The sequence below is a fragment of the Talpa europaea genome, assembly GCF_964194135.1.
Source record: "Talpa europaea genome assembly, chromosome: 5".
Lineage (NCBI taxonomy): Eukaryota > Metazoa > Chordata > Mammalia > Eulipotyphla > Talpidae > Talpa > Talpa europaea.
Genome location: NC_140071.1, coordinates 113473376 through 113494279, shown reverse-complemented (window position 1 = coordinate 113494279; position 20904 = coordinate 113473376). Strand labels below are relative to the sequence as shown.

General features: G+C 41.0%; 1 protein-coding gene across 1 annotated transcript in view; it reads right to left on the bottom strand.

Moving 5' to 3' along the window:
* Positions 1–11378: 11378 nt before the first annotated feature.
* The window catches only part of KDR (kinase insert domain receptor), a 43621-nt gene continuing 34095 nt past the window's right edge, over positions 11379–20904 (bottom strand). Inside the window, exons 26-30 of the mRNA XM_084233591.1 lie at positions 20355–20460; positions 19111–19262; positions 14099–14198; positions 13517–13602; positions 11379–11857 (exon numbers count right to left, since the gene is read on the bottom strand). Of these exons, the coding sequence (XP_084089717.1) occupies positions 11635–11857; positions 13517–13602; positions 14099–14198; positions 19111–19262; positions 20355–20460 (667 nt within the window). The 3' untranslated portion in view covers positions 11379–11634. The remainder of the gene's footprint in view (positions 11858–13516; positions 13603–14098; positions 14199–19110; positions 19263–20354; positions 20461–20904) is intronic.

The window sequence follows — 20904 nt, the reverse complement described above, 5'->3', positions numbered from 1 at the left end:
GCAAATTGGATCCTCAGATCAGATGTTTTCAAATATTCAAGTATTTGAAATTATTCAAATATTCATTATTCATATATTTTTTATCAGAAGATGTGCAGGGGAGACCAGAGGAGAAAGAGACTGCCAACTCACCCAGGTCATGTATCAGTCACCCACCCTCAAGAACCTTCTCTGTCCTGCCACACAAACTCTCCCAAGAACCTGACTATTGGAGTGTTAGCTGCTCAGGTCAAAGGAAAGAGGATTTCTCAAGATTTGACTTAATATCACAAATTTTAACTTGAAGAGCTGTCCTCAGTATCCAGCCCAAACTGCTGATAATTTGCTTGAAAAGTCCTGTTACCATAAAATTTGAAGACAGTCCAAGATATTACAAGTGCTTTGCACAGATGGCTTTGTTCTTTTACCTTTTCAAAAAGGTTCCAAGACAACATAAAGTCAACTAAGACAGAAAAGTCACAGAGGAATTTCTGAAAATCAGGCTAGACCAGGCAGACAAGAGAGGCTATAAAGGCATACTGTTATAGACCCTACTGACATATTTTTCTAATGTTTTACTTTTGGTTAATCTTGATACTGATGGAGTCTGAAGAGTGACACCTTTCTCCATAAGGCTTACGAACAGATGTTACTAGTGAACCCTAAAATATTTGTTATGAGTAAGCTTTTGAAATCAACTTCTGGGCTTGAAATCAAACCTGGATCCAGGACTTGTCAATTGTATAGCCTTGTTCAAATAAGTTAATCTGCCTATAAACTTCAATTTTCTCACCTATAAATTGGTGCTGATGCTGGTACCTAGTTCATATGGTTGTTAAAGAAACGCATTAGTTAAAGAAATATAACTACTTAGTACTCTACTTAATACAAGTAAGTAAACTCTTAATAATTATCAATTATTGGGGCTTCCCTGGTGGCACAAGAGTTAAGATAGCACTATTAAGCTACTGCCAGCCACTGCAGCACTAGTTCGATCCCCAGCCAGCCAGGGAGCAACCCACATGGCACAGCAGACCTCTCCTATCTCGCCTGCTCCTCCCCTCAGCAGTGTGTTTCAGTACATCTGCCTGTTCTGCTCCCCACTCTCTGGTGAATGCTCTCACCCCCTGCATCTCTGGCTTACACCCCAGTTCTTATATGCATAAGTAAATAAATCTTTAAAAAATAATTTTCAATTATTATTGTCGCCATTTTAATAATTATATTGAATCAGTGGACGTGCTACGGAAGTGCCATTGAGAGGAGAGGCCCTTAGTAGCTACTTGCCCAAAAATGAGACTTAGAGTCTCCAGCATTTGACAGACTGTCAGGCCTTGTCATGCATCCACCCAGCAGTTCTGTAGGAACACTGGGCTTTCACCAAAATCATCTGGCCCCTGACCACTAGAGTGCCAAACCTTGAGGTTCAGAGAAAACACTGTGTGAACATCTACCATACTGAGCCCTGACGTGACTTCTTCCAAGACAACTCTTTCACCCTACCAATATTAGGGAAACAAAATATCCAAGGGTCTTTGGTTAACGGGGGCAGTGGCTCCCCCAGATCCTTCTTCCTGTGGAGCCTAGTAGTTGCTGAAATCACCATTAAGCCAACCCCTTGATCCATCATCAGCCTTTACTCTAACAATCTGGCAGGAAAAGATACCTGCCCTGGGCTCCCTGGGGTGGACTTGCAGTAATTTATGACCCAGCAGGGTACCCCTTCCTCATGACTTAATATGCTTAACAGCTAATTACATCTGTGTAGGGATTATACTTTACATTGTCCAGCTTCATGGAAACAAACCTCTGGCTTCCTCAGATTCCCTTAAACAGCTCCTTATCTCTGAGAGGGAGATCCTTATCAGAGCCATATGTTGGAGGGCCTGTATAGTTTCCAAATGACCTCAGGAAAGTCTGGGGCCTAATCAGCCTGCCAGCCTGAGAAGGGGCCTGAACAGGGTCCCAACCTGAACCAACCTGGGAGGCCACAGCCAGGGAAGGAGATTTTTTCCTATCTTCCATCATCCATAAATCTATCAAAGGACTAGGTCTGGAATGAGAAGACCCACATCAGCTCCTCTCCCCAGCAGAGCAGCACCCCCAAGGTTGACCTTCATATAACAAGTATGAGAGATTGTGGGAGCGAGCACCTTATCCCAAGTCACAGTGAAGTCTTTGTCCTTTCTGGAGTGCTATGGTAGGACAATTTTGGTATTAACATTTGACTTTTAACTCATCAGCTAGCTAAGTTCCAAGGAAACAAATCAATGCTACCGACTTCCTCCTGCCGAGATGACCAGGTAACCCCAGAAGAGACCGTGCCTGCCTCACACACAGTTTCTCAAGGCTGGGGAGATTTCCAGGCTGGGCAGGTATTAAGAGCACTCCTTCCCTTGGGTTATAGCAATTCAGTTACAGACCTGGTCTTCAGAAATCTTGGGGGAGGGGACCTCTGAGTGCAAAGAGCAGGAAATGTCTCCCAGCATGAGAAGCCCAGGAGCCTGGAGCTTTCCAGCCATGACTCACAGGGCCAGCCCCAACTCCAGCCCCTTGGCCACTGTGTCTCAGCGCCTCTTCCTGTCTCCATTCCGCCCAGACCCCTGAACAAAGCAGAAGTCTGGACTCCACCACAAAAACTGAAGTGTTGTGTATATATTTGGGCGTCTTCTTTGGAAGCAGCTATTTTGAAAACAAAAAAATAACTTTCCTGACCTCTGGAGAAACTGGTGAGCCCTTAGAATTGCCTACTTGAATGATTTGAGACTCAAACCTTGGCTGCTACTTCTTGAATAAAGAAGGGTAGATACGGTACATTTTTCTTTATTAATTCATAGTGTTAGGTAAGGTATTTGTTGAGTGTTTTTTATGTGCTAAGCATTGTAGTGAGTGCTTTACCTCCAGAACTTTATTTAATCCTGACAACAATCTCATGAGGTATATACTGCTATTGTCTTCATTTTATGAATGAGGAAACTGAGGTTTGAAGAGGTGCAGTAACTTGTGCATGATCACACTCAGCTAATAAATGTGTCCAAACACTCTCACTCAAGAGCTCCAGTTTCTTTTATCTTTTTTGGTTCTTAACAGGTTTTTTTTCTTTAATTAATTAATTATTTTCTTACATCATTGTTCATTTTTTGTACAATATTTGATTTCCACCCTCAGGTATAATTCCCATAATTATTCTCCCACCACCACATCACCCTTGAACTGTCACCATAGTCCCTTGTGAAGAACCCAGTTTTTTGACTTTTGACATGCTGAGCCGAAAGGAAATCTCCCGATCCAACTGCTGTTATGAACCATTATCTCTTTATAACTACTGAACTCCTCTCTGACAACCTCACCAAGCAATGCGCACTTACTCCACAGAAGGGCAAATCCACAAGGCACAAAGCAAAGGTTATGTTATTGAGAAACAGATGGCCCAGCCTCTGTCACACTCACATTTTTTGTCCATTGATCTAACTTTGCTCCCTAGAAAGACAAAAGGAATTCTGAGTGTCCTCCATGGAAGTCTCTTCATATATTAAAAGCATCCCTTACATATATACCTTAAATCTTCTCCAGTCTATTCCTAGTTTCCCCATCATGCTTTGTGGAAGACCATCCTGGTCATCTTCTTCAAAGTGTGCTCATCAAGTTACCTCTTAACTGTGGACACAAAAAAGGAATCAGAATCTAGCTGACCAGCTTGGAGACAATGGACAATCCTCTTCCTTGTTCTCCATATTTTTATCTAACTACACATCTTAAAAATTTCCTCACCTCTTTGAAAGCCCCAACATAACCTATGACACAGTTAACAAAAGCCCCTGCATTTTGGTTTGTTTGGTGATGTTTTAGTTTTGGGTTCTTTTTGCTCTTGGTGCTGAGAGCTGGCTAACATGCCAAAAGTCAATTTGCTGACAGCCAATTGGCTAAAATTCTAACCACCAAGGCAATGCAATTTTATCATTACACTTCATAGATACTGAATGCCTACTATTGTCAAGTGCTGGAAATAAAGCAGTGAACAAAATAGACAGAGTCCTGTCTGGATGGATCAAGTATTCTCATATATGTTATAATGGAATTCCATCTGTAACGTGGAGTTTCTACAGTCACTTTTGAGTTCTTTTGATTATTTTTGAATGCCATTTAAGTTTTTCAATATTTGGACATTTTTCCCATTCTTTGAACAAAGCCTAAATTGGCATATGAGCCTTAATTTTGTGTTTCTAGCAATAGATAAGAAGCAGTTAGCATTTCATATTGATGTGATTAGTTTGGCTCTGTCTACAGAATTTTCATATTAATAGCAAATATATAATAAACCTTGTGCTGAAATTGAGGAATTTTAATTAGTCATCTGAAATGATTAAATCTGTTCATAAATCTTTGTCCCTCAACTTTTGAAAAACTGAATATTCCAAAAAATTCTGCTATGAAGACAGAGTAAAAACCAGTCTACCAGAACCTCACAGAAATCTTCACTATAAATTGTTGTAAACTTTATAACTAACTCCTAGTAATAGATTGTGGTTTATTGATAAATGTAATTGAATGAGTTCATCATTTAACAAACCGAGCATTTCACAAACTGACTTTTAGCATTTGGCTATTGGCTTACTGATTTTTTGCAAACTGATGTTCATTAGCCAATTTAAAGCTGTTGCTAAACCGGGATGCCCCATCCCAATGTTTGCGCAGAAAAATCAAATTAATGTATTTGATTCAAACTTTTGCATTCTGACCAGTGACCTCTTTTGTGAATCCTGCCTGTATCATGATCGGTCATCCTAGGGACATATCATCCAGAAATGCCTTCCTCATCCTCTAAGAGCCCTATGGAAGCCTAAGGGACCAGGGAGAATGTTCCATTGGAGATCTCCATTCACTTTGTTGATGCTAAATTCGCTAACAACCTTTGAGAATTGTCATTCAACAAATTATAAAAATTCCTAACTTTACTATCAGCAGCATAATCATACAAATATAATAATAGCTAACCTTTATTAAATACCCTCCATCTCCAGGTAGTATGTTACATGCATCACACACATATCTCATTTACTCCTTAATCAGATGAGGAAAGTAATACTCAAAGGGGTGAAGAAACTTGACCTTGGCCATACAGATAGCAAGCAACACAGAGAGATGTTTACTGAAATGCTAAATTTAGTTGTTTTCTAATGAACACTTATAGCTACAGCTTCCTGAAAGATCTGAACATCAAGTCAACACATTAACAAAAGCACTTAAAGGGACCAGACCACCTTACATGTACTTTTTATTTGGATGGTTGAATTATTAGATAATGAGTCCACTTACTGCTCCATCAGGATAAAAGATCCCGTCCTGATTCCTGTCTCAAATATGAATGTGTCCCTAAGGCATAAGTAGACAGAATTCAATCCTAATATGATTTTGTCTACTGGGGCTTTAAATCTTTTATCCACCACTTTTCCATTGTAATGTTGTGATAGCACCTTATATAAGGGACCATGGCAAGGATTTAATGAGATAATATATGAGGAGAGCATAACTCAATGTTGGGCAGGTGATAGGCAGTGTAAGTTCTCTGCCCATCAAGGTATTCGGTCTGGGTGACTGCAGAGCTACATGAAATCTCTATCACCATAAATAGAGAAACATAATGAAAATTAAATCCATAATATATTTATCTAAAAATTCTATCCTGTTATGATTAAACTGGCTTTAATATATGTCATTTAAAATTAACTCGTGTTGTCAAGTGAGCCTTAATAACTAATTTTGTAAGATCTGACTCAGGAATATATTCTGACATGACAGCCTCTTGTCTTGTTCCGCAGTCAAAAAGAAGCAGGAAGCTCTCCTCCAATGAGATTCCAGGAACCAAAGTTAGGCAGGCAGGACACTGACATTCACTGATGAATACGGTGATAAAAGGATAATAAGGATTTTTTTTCTCCCTTCACGACAGGTCCTCAAGGCAATTTGCCAACCATATTAAAAGGGGACAGCGGGAGAAGGCAGAGCACTAGATCATGATCTATCCCCGATGACTGAACTAAAAGAAATTTCAAGTCCTGACTGCACCAAAGATTCTCAATGTGGTTTATACAGGAGTACACTCTGATTTGTGAAACAGATGTGCTAATGAAATGTTGCATGTTACCTGGTAATATTTGGAAATGCCCAAGAGGGAATCATCATGTAAAAAACAATCCCTGCAGAAGAATCTTTAGTAAAACTAATGCCAGTGATGGAATTTATTCTTTCTCCGTCCTTTGGATTTTCATCCCCAAAAGATTAAAATGCTGAAGAGTAGTATAAAGGTCAACATAATGTTATTTAAGATAAAGTCAAAGATTCCTACTGTGTTGCCACACAATACCTGCTAACAGGTAATTCTTAGGGAGAACTATCAGTGCTTAGAAGTGAAATTCAAATTTTGTAACACAAGACAAACCTGCCTGACTTCCTCAGCCATCTGCAAATAGCTTCTTCCCTGGTGTTCCCTTGAGTGTGCAAACTCTGAAGTCAGGGTAAGTTTTCCTATGGTTGACTCTGTGTAATAAATGCCAAAAAGGGCTCTAGAAATCAGATCTTCACTGAGAAATGATTGAATAAAGAATGACTCTGCTAAGAGTGAGAACTATGCTTAATTCGTTAAGGCATGACTATAAGGCTATATGGAGAACTCTGGAATGGGGTTGGGAGTTTCTCCTCTTATGGTACTGTTGATAACCCTTAATCAATGCAACCAAGAAAACAGCTTTGGCTACTGCTGCTAAGGTGCCCAACACACAGAAAATGCCTACCGCACACTTATGGAAACCATCAGTGAGGATCCTTTTCTCTATCCTCCCCTGATTTGCCTTCTGCTCTCACTGTGATGCCCGCATTTCACTTCAGGGCTCCTGTTAATTGAATGAGTTAATATTGATGAACTTTTCAAAAGCATTTGTAAGTATAATAAAATATAAAAACATTATAAAGAAGTAATAAAATGATACTCCATACAATGTAGCATTAAGGGTTGAATTTTGGTACTTGATTGCTGTGGACGGTCTTGCTAGATTTCTGGTTAATCTGGGCGATGTCTGTGGGTTGTTACTGTTTTCCATCTATGTGGTCTGGACTCTCTGCCTTGTACCATTTTCATTTCCACTTGTGTTTCCACGACAATGAATGGTTTTCACTCCCCTTAAGGATAAGCCATTCCAGCTTAAAGAGCCTCCCCTGCACAGCAGCAGGCTCCACTGACCTCCCCTGCAGAGCAGTACCATGATGAGTCATCCTACACCCAGGGTCCTGCGACTTGCCACCGCCTGAGTCAGACAGTGAGGGTATCTACAACACTGAAGAACTCAACCCACTTTCCTGAATTCACTACCCTAAAATGTCACTGTCTGAAAAAGGAAGAAGCCAAGCAGAGCAAAGAATGGAGCAAAGCTGGAGCCAAGTCCAGGTTTCTTCTTCCCTTTTCCTTCTATTACACCATATCCAGTAATTAAGGTAATGAGGGTAGGCTATCACCAGTACTGGTAAAGCACACTGATCATAGAATTACTTAGAATAAACACCAGGTGAAGCTAAAATAATTAACTAAGCCACGTAATTTTCCTTTATTCTTTTATTTTTAAAGAAAAAAAATTAAGTGAAGCTACTAAATTTAATGGTGTTTTCAGGTGTCAGGAAGTTACACAAAGGTCATATGTTGTAAAGAAAATAAAATCTAAGGTACAGTTTGATGTCTTCTCACTAACATTCACTTGATATCAATCACAGTTTACTATAATCCTTGTCTTATCAGTAGTCTTCATTAGAATACTTTTTCCTAACTCAGAGCCCTTATCTCTGAGTCAGACCTCGGCTGAGGCTGGTATGTTCTATTACTTTAGCTCCAGAACTTCAGGCCAACTTGGCTGTTACATTTCTTTCTGGCTTACTCTTCCCAGATTCCTCTACTTCTCTCTGTTCTGATCAAAATCATAGTAAATGATTTTATTTTATTTTACTTTTTGAATCTCTTTATCAACTAGGAGCATGCTGTAAACTTTTCCCCCCAAAATTGGACTTAAAATTGCTTTCACAAAGACTACACCAATTTTCACTTATGTCATAGCCCTTCCATGGAAGAGACTCATGTAGAAAATGCAATTTTATAAAAACAGATTAGAAGCCCTTTTGAGCAGTGCTTATTGCATACCCAAGAAAGCACAGATGTAACGTGCCCATGGCAAATGGAAAAATGTGCAGGAAAAGCTACTCTCTTGAAGGCTTTAGCTTTCTGGATTTACCTACATTTTATCATCTTGCTGATAAATAATCTTGTGAACGTTATAAAGACCAATTAGGAGACAGGAAAATTGATTCGTTACAGAGTTGTGGGTTAGAGATTTTTGCCTTGCTGTTCTTTCATTGAAGAGGACACCATCAATGTACATTGACAGGAAAACCTAGTCTAGGAGTAAAGAATTGAAATCTCCCCACCACTTTCATCTCTCTTGTGATGCAGCTGAGGAAAAAAAGTTGCTTGGGGTGGGGGTTGGGTGGAGGTTACAGAGGAGAAGAAGGAAATGGAAAGAGATAAAATGGATGGTGAAGAGACAGCGGAGCTTGAGAGGAGGGAAAAGAACAAAGCAAGTAAAGAGGAGAGACCAGAAACCAAAGGGAGATAGTGTGGCCTCACCAAAAACATAATAAATGCCTCCAGTTAAGCTTTGAAAATAACACCATGCAGGAAGCACTTTAAAAAGCCACAGAGTTCTCTTTAACACAGGGGCAAATGAGGAGAGAAAGGCACTAGGACCAAGGGAGGTGGAGACAGAAAAGAGGAGAGGGGCCAAACCTCACCTTCTAATCATTTCGCCTGAGGTGCTGAAAGTATTTCTTTATAAAGTGTGAAGTTGAGACTGAATCCAAATTCCTGGCATTGGAAAAAGTGCCAGGGGCCGCTTATGAGAACAAAATCTCTTTTACCTAAAATGAAGAAAATTCTATTTTTCAGTGAGTTCGCTATCTGAAAAAAGACCTAGGCCCTTCTTCCATTCATTTATGGTACAACACTGTTACAACAGAAACAGACAAGGCCAGACCTGAGCTAGAGGTAACAGTGTCTGAGAGAAGACCCTCCTTCTCCTCTTATCCCAGTCAGCGGCCAGTCTGTGAATGCTGTTCCCGTGAGTCAGTTACACACACCATGGCAATCTTCTTCTCCCTCATAAAGGCATGCGGAATGCCTCAGGGAGATGATAGGACTTGAATATGATACAACGCATATTTCCTCAGACACAGAGGAGGTGTAGTGAATAAACGATCCTGCTGTACTAGACAAGTGCTTGAAGAAATCAAAACTAGATTCCTACCTCACTCCATATGCAAGAATAAATTCCACACGGATTTATTGTGCTAAAAGAAAAAAATGTGATAAAAGGAAGAAGAAAAATAGAAAATTGGGGGGCTAGAATTAGGAAGGCCTTTCTCAATACGAATTAAACCCTGAGAAGCCATAAAAAATGATAGGCCTATTTGACTATCTAAACGTTTTTAAAATCTTATATTAAAAATATCACAAAGAGTGGGGCCACCAAGTTGCCCAGGATTTGTTAGAAAATTGCACTTAGTGAATTCAGGCAAAAGTAATCAATCAAAATGACAAGGTTGGCTCTGATGTCCTGACACTGCAAGTATATAGGAAGACATTATTGAAAACTATAATGTGTTCCTGACTCCCTGGTGCTGCCTGGGCTGGCCACCTCTCAACATGTCTCTCAGCCTTCGATTTTCATGGCTGGTTATTCTCACCGGCCTTGGCTTCTACTGGAGACCCACAAATACTGCTTGAGAACTCACCCCATATCTTTCACTCCATGTTTTAAGCAGCTCAGAAGTGCTCAGATACATTGCAGGTGCAGGTGTGTGTGAAGGACTGGAGGGGGAGAAGCAGCTATGACTCGTCATAAGTATTTACCTCCAAACAGTTGGATAATATTACACATTGTATTAGTTTACTAAGAATACAGTTATCGTTTTCTAAACCTTTTATAAAATAACTTCTATATGAAGACTAAGGGTACAAGTGAAAATGAAAAACAACCACATGGAAATGATATCTGATTCGGCCTTCATTTTAGAAGAGAAAGAAACAATAGGAAGAGTCCCGCAACCTTCCAAAGGGATCCCTTCAAGGTTTTTAATGCTTTTTACTAAAATGGCATCAATTGCTAAAAGCTTTATGACCTTTGTTATGCTACATAATACTGATACAAAATGTGAATAGTACAAAGTTCATTATATATAATAGAAGGTTTTAATATATTACATTTGTTTCTACATAAACAGACTATAAATAGATGCGCCATAGTATGTTTTAGTCTTGGTTCCCAGCATCTCACACTATGGTACCAAATGAAAAATACATTTTCTTTTTTAAAAAGGAAAGAACAAGGGCAGAAACCAGTAGAAATAGCTTTACATGTTAAAAATCTAAATAATACAATAGATGTTGTTATAACTTTGGTTATAAAATAATTTTGAAATCTGGCTAATAATCATTCAGAGAGTACACAAACCAAATTAGTTTCTACTAGAGTGTAGAGGCCAAATTACTAAAACACTGACTGGTTGGGGGGTAGAAGGAGGAAGGGTGTGGAGAGGGGAGAAAGAACAAAGCAAAATCTCTCCTGACACTTTGACACCACAGCTTGATACGGAACCGACTGCACTGAGGCCCAGACATATCACATCAGGACAGACATGTGGGTATTCATCCAGAAGAAACCAGAAGCCGGTTTAGACAGTCAGAACACTTCAACACGACAGGGAGCCTCTGTCTGAATGTCCTTTCTTTGTGGTGGTCTGAATAAAGGATTGGCCTGGGAGACAAGAACCCAGAGCTGCATCATTTCCTTCCTGGGGCTTGGCCAGAAGACACGTAAGAGTCCGGAAGGAACTCTCATTAGGAGTCGGAAACAGCATAAGGAACTCTCGTTTAGCCCAACTGGGAAAAGCACGCAAACTTCTAAAACGAGTAACCTCATCTGATGCTTTTACATTTCCTAACAGACCTCATGTCCACCTCCACGGCAGCCAACACAGCTACTTGCAGGCTCCAGCGAGCTCTCAAAGCAAGTCAACATCTTCCTTTCTATCCATCCCAACTCCACATGCCAGACGGTGCAGGACCCATATTCTATACGAAGCTTCTTAGGTGGACTCACCCCCAGAGCCCCGGAGGTCTTTCCAATCTTCAACGCCTAAAGTACTTGCAAGGCCTGGTTTCTTGTCTAGTTTTGCAGAAGAATCCACTCCCCAGGTACTGCTACGTCTCTGAGGATGGAGCTATTTCTTGAGCTTCTTTGTTCAAACCCGTGGGGAGACTCAAAATTGGAGGCATCATACATGCTTTTTGAATGAATGAAAGAGAGAATTAGATCAGCACTGGGAGGAGACAAACACATTCTTGGGTCACCAGCATCTTCTCAGGAAATGCCTAGGGGATTGGTTCCCTGAAGTTTGAGGTCTTGGGGTTTTTTTGTTTGTTTGTTTGTTTTGTTTTGTTTTGTTTTTTAAATGAAAATCAAATGCGGCTACTTCCTGGTGGTGGAAAGAACAACACTTGAAAATCTGAGCAGCACCTCTCATGTGATTTCCAGGAGTGGGGTTCATGGGTGGCTTCTTTTAAAGAGGAGGCGAGCTTAATGGGGTCCCCGAGTCAAGCTGGGGAATCTGGGCTGCACTGTCAGCTTTCGGTCCCACCTCCACCAGCTTTAAAAGTTCGGCCTCCTCGCTGGAGTACACGGTGGTGTCCGTGTCGTCGGAGTGATACCCGGACTGGTAGCCACTCGTCTGGTTTGAGCCTTCAGATGCCACAGACTCCTTGCTTTTGCTGGGCATCAGTCCACTGTGGAAGAAATGGCAACCAAATGAACCGGCGGTTCTTCTGCTCCTTACCCTCAGCCCATTCCCACCCCGAGTGAGCTGCAATCTCCCTGGAGACACCAGCCCCTATTGCTCCCACTTTTTAATCAATATCTCAGGTTTACTCAGACCAGGTCTATTTTCAGGTACCAGCATGAATGAGTAGTTTCGGATAAGTCCTCTTATTCAGGTCCAAGCCTTTCGAAACTGAGCTGAGATGAGAGGCAACTCTCCTGAGTTATGCAAAGGCTCCAACCAATGGAACATTTTTATGACCTTGCGGATTGACATGATTGTATACAATGATAGGAGCCAAACGGTATTCTTTCATGATATTAAAGGAAATTGGGATATTCTGAAAGTCCACTTGTGCTTTCCCCACACTGTCAATTAGGGAATTACAAGGCGTGTGTGTGGTGTTAATAAAGATCTTGAGCAACTTTAAATGTTAATAACTTGAAGCATGTGTGCAATCAAGCCAGACATGTCAAAAACTGCTTTTTACTCCTCCAAACCACATTCTTTGTTAGGACAGAGGACCTTGATCACTCAGCAGCAACTACAGGATGTTTGCAATGGCGTGGAATCATCTTTAATCATGTCAAAGCTGAGGAACATAGGCTGTGTTGATCTAAAACTTCTCAATTTACATTTTCTCAAGTCATAAGAGGTATGCCTGTGTTTTACACAAATCTTTCAAATTAAAAACTATTCATATATGATTCAAATTTATTTCAAATAACTAGAAATGTAATTTTTCTTACAGTGCAACCTCAACAAAATAAACTTAGTGTCTCAAGCAACAGTATGGTATATGGCACATAGGCACTACTGAATAAATATATTTTGAATCAATAAACGAAATTCACATTCATATGACTATCACAACTTCTTATCTTAGGTCTAAGGCAAACAACAAAAATGCATAATGACATGTTTTATTGTTTTTGGGGTTTTGGCTTGGATGTCCCATTTTATATCATGGATGGATAATAAGTAAATCAAAATCTTCATGATTCTTATCCAGAGTGAATCCTCTAGCAAATAAGTAACTACTCTGTACATTTTTATAAATACATATATTCATTTATTTGTAGGTTGGAATCAGGTACACCTATTCAAAACAACTGCAATTCCTATGGAACCACAGGGGGAAAAAGTCTATTCAAAATCAGATTTAGTACTTTTTCCACAATTAAGTACTTACTAACTCAGCCAATAATACTTAAGTAACTTGACAAACAGATATTGGCTTATTTGTACACCACACTTAGTAAGGGCAGATGCATCCATCACATAAAGAATCTGCAAAGATTTTAATCATCAGAGTAAGTCTTGGGATCACATCCAATGTCCTCTTTGTTATCTACATAATAACCGGTGGCCACAATAAATACACACAGAAATTCCCTGATAATTCCTAAATTCTCAGAGCCTGACCCAATCCTCGAATTTATTTCAGATTGACTTTAAGACTTGCCACTTAATTGTTTGATTTGCTTCAGTTCTTAGTTTGGTTGATCAAATTTGTCCAACCAATCAAGACATAATAAAAGGAACCTCAGAGCCTACATTGAAAGACCTAAGTTCCTTCTCAAAATTCTCCTGTTAAAATTGGTCTTTTCCATTCTCTTAGCCTTACCTAAAAGATGGCGCTAACTTGGTTCTGTCTTCCAAAGTTTTCAGCTCTTCTGATGCAAGAACCATACCACTGTCCGTCTGGTTGTCCTTTTTAAGAGACAATGAGATGGCACATTGTAAGCACACTGGCCAACTATTTAATGAAACTGATGTCTTAAACCCATCTACCAGATAATATGTTCCAATGTCCGGCAGAAGAAGGAAAAGGTATCATAGAGAGAAAACTGTGTGAGCTGTAAGAGGAAGCAACTGCTTCCTCGAAGTAAACCTAGGCCTGAAAGAAGAGTGCAATTTAGCAAGAAAAAAGAGACCCAGTTCCATGCCTGTTTTCACGATGATACCAGTTTTCTTGAATGAAATTGGGCATGAAGCTAGACATCCTGAACCTTGGAGAAGGGGCTTTACTTATGAAAAAACCAAGGGGCCCGGCTAAGTTTCCTCTCTGTAATGACCCCAAAACATATACCCTCGAGGACAGCCTTGTAATAAGCTTCCAAGACTCTAATACTTAGGCTAATATTTATCTAGCTAACGTTTCATCCTTTATATTATTTCTAAGACTATTTTTAAAAGATGTACTTACATCTGGGATAACTTTTACTTCTGGTTCTTCCAATGGGATATCTTCAAATGTTTTTACACTCACAGGCCGGCTCTTTCTCTTACTGGTCTGCAGATACTGACTATAAAAGAACAAATATTTGTATTTTAGTGGCGGTATATTTGGCTGCAGATACCACAAGTGATACCTAAGTTCATTATCTTTCAACCACAAGTTTAATAGAGACCTTCAAAACATCCTTTGGAAAAAGAAAAACAAAACAAAAAATCTTTCTCTGTTAGTACACTTTGAAGGCCTAATTTCCCATGAATGTCCACTTAAAAATATAATCTAACTGAGGGGTCCCGTATTCCTTTGAATTGTATTTCTGAGGTTCAGGACTGGGCTAAAGGCAACAATAATCCACTGCCTTCTATTTGGTTTCCTGATTACATGTGATTCCTCCATTGAGCTCTCAACATGTTACTGAGTGTTTCACATCTTTCTGGTCATTTGGTAGGAAAGGCTTTCTAGATAATGCCCAGAACAATCATTTAATAAAAAATGGGCAGAGAAATACCTGCAGATCTCACTGAATTTCCCCTGGGTTTTCAGTAGTGGGTATTGAACCGAATAGAATATAAAGACAACTTCTTCCTTCTACATAACACAGAGGCATGATGTGGGAAGGTAGGCCAACTATCACTGTCCCCCATATTCAGCCTACAGAGCTGCTGGTCTTAGGAAAGGGCGGTGGTTCAAGAGTCATGGCATATTTTGTCTATTTCAAAGTCCACCACTGACTGCATGAACATGGGAAAGTCGTGAGTATGTCTGTGCTTCTGTTGCCCCATTTTTTAAATAGATGGTCGATAGTTTTCCCTTCTTGACACACAAGGACATTTGGAGGGTAAATGAGGTAACAAATGGTGGGTGGTGAGTGTTATTAGAAAGGATGATGCTCTATCAGCCAACCAAAGTTTGTTTTCCTTTGAACCCCAAAGGGTGTTGGTGTCCTGAGGAGCCTAAAGAGTAAGACTTGTTAGACAACACATTACTTGCTCCCTGTGGGTATTCCTTCCTGCCAATGACTTTGGGTGAATCTGAGTGATCTGCTAAAATCACTGACAGCCCAAGAGGAGAAAAGGGAAATTCCTTTCTGAAGAAAAGCCCACAGGCCCAACAAATACACACTTCACTGCCAATTCCAGCCTTCTGGGCATGTCACACATTCCTTGTATTTTCTGTGATCAAGTAGAGTGAGGACTCACTTGGGCCAAAGGACGAGAATGGAAACCAAGTCTCCCTTTCCTACCCACAACCCCACAACTTACAGAAAAGAGAGAATAAGGTTCACAGTGACACCCTCACTCAGGAAACACCACAGAAAGAGGACATGATAGACAAAGAGAGAGCACAGTCTGTTTTCGCCCAAGTCCAGTCCCTCAGAGTGGTAGGGGCCTGAAACTACTGGCACCAGCATCAACTGTTCATTTTTTCTTTCATTCAGGAATCCTCAGTGGAGAATCTACTATGTTCAGACAGTGTATTACATGCTCCTCAACCATGTCTCTCACATGTGTATAAACAGTCCCTCTCTAGGGATGGGTATTATTATGCCAACTATAAATGAGAAAGATGAGGCATAGAAAGGTTAAGAACTTATCCACAATCACGTAACTGGCATAGCTGGACTATTTGAGGGCAATGCAGCCACTGAAAGATTTTAAGCTGAGAGTGACAAGATAAGTCAAGCCCATTAGAAAGATGCCTCTGGGTTGAGAAGGGTGAAGCTAAAGGGAGTGAGACTAATTAAGGGGCCAGACCATTTATCAATAAGAAAGTAGGGCAGCTTGGCTGAAGAAAGATGATGCCCACAGGGTTTGGAGAAGTGGACAGGTGCCAGAGATATTTAGGGTGTCGAATCAGCAAGAGTTGGTGTTGTGGACAATACTACAGTCGCCTTAGAAAAGACAGTTCCTTGACTTCTGAGTCCAATAATTCCAAAAATTGTGTGACCCTTCCCATTTGACAAACCATTTTCACAGTTACTGTTACATCTACTCCTGCAAAATGGGTTTCTTTTTAAATTATTATTTCCCACATGGAGATGAGTATGCTAAGACCTCAGGATAGATGGCCAGAACTGAGACTCAAACTTAAGTCTTCAGACTCTAACACCCAAGCAGAATTGTTTTGAAATCCTCTTCCATGTCAACTCCCTTAGAAAGGCACCAAGAAGGAAAAGGAAGAAGTGGGGCAAATGATCAAGTCTTTATTAAGCACCTAGTGTGTGCACATCACTATTCCTTCAAGTGTGTCAAATGTGTGCATGGACTGTGTGTTGGGGTGGGGGGGAGTCTGAGATATACAAAAGGTGAAAAAAGGACAGTTCTGCTTCAAGCAGCCTAGTATCAAAGCCAAATTCAGGAGCATCTAAGCCAGCAGGCTGTCCCAGGCATCAATCTACAAGGCACATTTAATCATCACTAGCAATTAACCAGAATGAAGAAAATGGTATGTGCCAGAACCTTTCTCTGGGAAAGAACTGAAAGGAAATCTTTGATAATCTGCTTGCAGTGGGAGGTGAAACTCCCAGGGGAAATGCTAGAGCAACTGCAGATGGTCCCCAAACTACCCTCAAAGAAAGATGAGTCCAATTAATATGTATTTTCTTGCAGGAAGCATGCAAACTTGAGGCCAGAAATGATTCACAGGGGAGATTAGAAGCGAAGCTAAGTCTAGACGCTCATGGTCCTTCTCCCTCAACCCTTCACCCACACACATCTCAGTCTCTTCTCTGAATAAACAGAAGAAATATTTTTTAAATAGTTTAAAGGGACAACAAATCAGGAGGCTGGCTCCCACACTGATGTCTCTGTCCAGCTCTATTTATAATTCAATGGAACTGAAGATTAAAAAGAAGAAGCAAGTGAGAACACTCTTCAGTTTTCAACTTGACTTGCACCATGAAAGAGAGGGGGACAGGAGCTCTGAGAGGGGCTCCAGCCTCATCTCTTTCTCCCCAGGGAGCAGAACCACAAGAGAGCATTAAAATGATGGTCCTGGGAGCAAATGCCTCCATTCTGTTTGGCTTTTAACCCAGATCACTCAAAGGTGACTGTGGAGTCTTACTTTTATAAAAGGAGAAAAGCTGGAGGTAGAGGAGGAGGAATTGCAGACAAAAGATCCCAATTTCCATCTTATTTTTTAAATTATGGCTGGATGAAAGAGAAACTGGACTAGAAAGGCCAATTCAAAAAGCACAGACAAAATAGGAGCCAGGCCTGTGCTGGGAGTGTGGTGTCACATTTGTTGGTGTTTCTGGGAGTAAATGTTAGCAGCCCTGTTTTAGATCCAGCACCACATTTAGCAATTCCATTACCACCAACAGGACTTCATCAGCTCTCTGAACCACATGCAAAGCGTTCACGGCAGCCAAGAGGCTGCGCCGGCTTAGGTCCTCATTCCACCTGGTCACAGGAAACCCAAGGAATACAGCTCATGAGCAATTGGTGATTTCCAGATAAAAGAGAAGGCCACAGCATTGTGGGAACAATAGCAACACCAGCTGAGCTTGAACTAGGAATTTCTAAACATGGGAATGGAACTGTAGGCTTTCATGTAACTACTCTTTCTCTCTGAGGATATCCCTCCTCCCTTTGTTACAGGAGAGAACAGCCCTGAGTTAGCTAACAAAGGAACTAGATTCTTCTTAGGGATGTGACTTTAAGCAGCACACCTGAGAGCTATCCTTCCCTAGATGCTTTCTAAGTACCAGACCCTTAGAGATACATTATATCATATAATTCAAATAATTCAAAATAATAATTTTTGAGATCACTAGTGACCTTGCCTCATTTCACAGAGAAGAAAAGTGAAGGGAAAGTTGGAAGACCTGCCCAGGTCACACAGCAGCAAAGAGGCAGACCGGGGAGTGCAAGTCAGTTCTATTCAACTCAAAACTCTAAACCAATGAGTCTTGTCTCAGCAGCTACATCAAACATAACAACCCCTATCTTGCTTAACTCTGAGAGTTACCATGTGGGCAAATCTGATAATATACAGAAAAGTTCTTTGCAAAATGCCACACTCTAGACACAGGTGAATGGGTGTGCAGCTCCCTTCTGGCTTCTAAACACTCTGAGCTTTCTTCTCTCTCCATGCAGGGTCCCAGCTGGCCTGTGTGATGCATGGGGACAACTGTCCAGGCTGCCCCCTCACCTGCCCTCTGGCAACCTGGCCAAGTGCTAGAGCTCCATGCTCCTCCCTGCAGCCAAAGTACTCAAGAGGACAGGCTGGGCCCACACTGTCATGGGGTCTAGTTACAGGAGGAAAACACCCAAAGGGGTGGGGAAAGAAACAAAACAAAGTGAAATAATCCCAGGCTTAATGCAAGGCAATTTTACTATCATATTGTAGAAAGTAGTTTCAACTCCTTCCTGATGCGCAGGTGCTAGGAGAGAGAAAAAAGAAAGCTCCTTTAAAGCTTGGGAAAGGACTGCAGTGCATGTGTTTTTAAAGAAGCCCAGAAGTCCCATTATGTTAATAAAATGCTGAAAAGCAGACTTGGGAGGGACTTCGGAAGATTTGCTGTCCCGTCTAACTCAGGCCATATTCCCACGGCACACTGTATCCCAGCCAGGGAGGTGCAACTGCTCTTTCATAAATGTATTGAGCTCTCCCTTCTTGATTTTTTTTTCCTAAGCCATCTAATTCACGTTAATAAAAGAGTACATGGGGGCAATTTAAATGCAGATGTCTTTGTAAAAGTGTTCTCTTTTTCTGGAGATTAACAAACTGTGGCATTCCAGCTGTCTGCAGCTGCAGGGCTCAGGATTCTGAAAGGAAGAATGGTGGCAGAAATGTGGACCCCAGACATGCATGAACATATCTACCCAGACCTCTGCCCCAGCACTGCCCTTTATATTAGTCTTTGGGCTAAGGTTATGTGGAAATGAGATACAGGAGCTTTATAAAATGTCTTCCTTCCACCCCCTCCCCAAGATGACCTTGAAGCACCTCTCCCTAGAGGATGGGGCCATATACAGTACCTGATGCCTGCTGTGTTGTCATAATGGAATTTGGGGTCACACACTTCCTCTTCCTCCATACAGGAAACAGGTGAGGTAGGCAGAGAGAGTCCAGAATCCTCTTCCATGCTCAAAGTCTCTGATATGGGGAGAACAATGTAGTCTTTGCCATCCTGAAACAATAAACACAGAGTGCTATTGTTATGGCTTCAGTCCTCCGAGAGCCTTTTCATGAAACACAAAGACCAGGGGGCTCCTTGGTTAGTGGGTATGTTACTTTCATATCTGAACATGGTCCTTCAAGACAACATTAAACATGGTTTGTCAAAAACAAAGGGGCCTCGAAAGAAGTGTATATATGAAAGTATATTAAAGGCACTAACAAAGACCAAAATGGGGGAGGGGACCACAGAGTACGTGGCTACAGAGTACATGGCTGCAAATTCCATGGAAGCCTGTAGTCTTCCATGTAGCTGCAGAATTGATAAGCCATTTCTTTGCAAATCCCTGTCGACACATGCCAGGTCCTTTGAAGGGTATGGCATCCTATTTTAGCCTCTACATTTCAAGGTAATGAAAACACCGATGACAGTCTAGAGGAAAGCAATAAACGTGCAGGGAAAATGGGTCTTCTGAGAAAAGGTTGCACAATTTAACATTATTTCAGCAAGACAAAAAAATAAAGAGCAATTTGATAGCTTTAAATGTTTGGAAGGTTTATTGGTAAAAACAGATTTGACCCATTGTCCTCCAGCTGTTCAAAAGAAAGGCAGAAGGAAATTGGCTTCCATTCATTGTGGTAAGAGGCATTGACTGGAGATTAAATAACTTCCTCAGGGTAAAGGCTACAATTCTAACATTCTCCAATGGAAGTTATGGGGGCCTAAGGGTTTAGCCAGAAAATATGGTCTATGTCGCCTGGTTCGGAGGTGTTTTTGTCTGCAAAATGTATATAAATTCCTTGAAATTCTGCCCATGGTTAATATTCTGCGGATCAACTAGATTATATATATTTAAAAAGAGTATCTGAAGACTTACTAAAATATAGGTACCAATAAGAAGGATCTGTTCCAGGTTATACACAAAGATCTCATCTGTGTAAAGGGATGATGACAGCTCTTAGAAAAGCATAACTGCTCAGATCTGGAAGCACATGGCTCTTTATTAGTGGCTGAGAAGACAGCTTGTGGCTAGGAGAAGGTCTAGGCAATAGAGGCGCCAGAAATACCTATGTACCTCACAGAAACTTTGTGTGTGAAACAAACCTGCTGAGCATTAGCTTGTAACAGATTTCCCAAATGTTCCACCAACTCTGAAAATGTGGGCCTGTGATTGGGCTCTCCATGCCAGCAGTCAAGCATAGTCTGGTACCTAGAGAAGAAAAACACTGACATTAACTCTCCCCTTCCTCCTGATCTGATGCCGAAAATAAGCACCTGAATGAGTAAACATTTAGAGAGTCCACCCTGATGCAAAAGAGGGACACAAGGGACCTCCTGGTGGTTGGTGCAAGGGGTTAACTTGCAGCACTATGAAGCTATCTGTAGCCACTGCAGCACAGTTTGATCCCCAGCCAGGGAACTACCCACATGGCACAGCAGAGCTCTCCTGACTCACCCGCTGCTCCCCTCAGCAGTGTATTTCAGTAGATATGCCTGTTCTGTTCCCCACCCTGCCTTTGGTGAATCCTCTCACCCCCGCACCTCTGGCCTGTACCCCAGTTCTTTTATGCATAAATAAATCTTAAAAAAAAAGAGGGACACAAGTGTATGCAGTGTAGTACCCCACACTTGGAGGATCAAGTGTGTAAAGGAA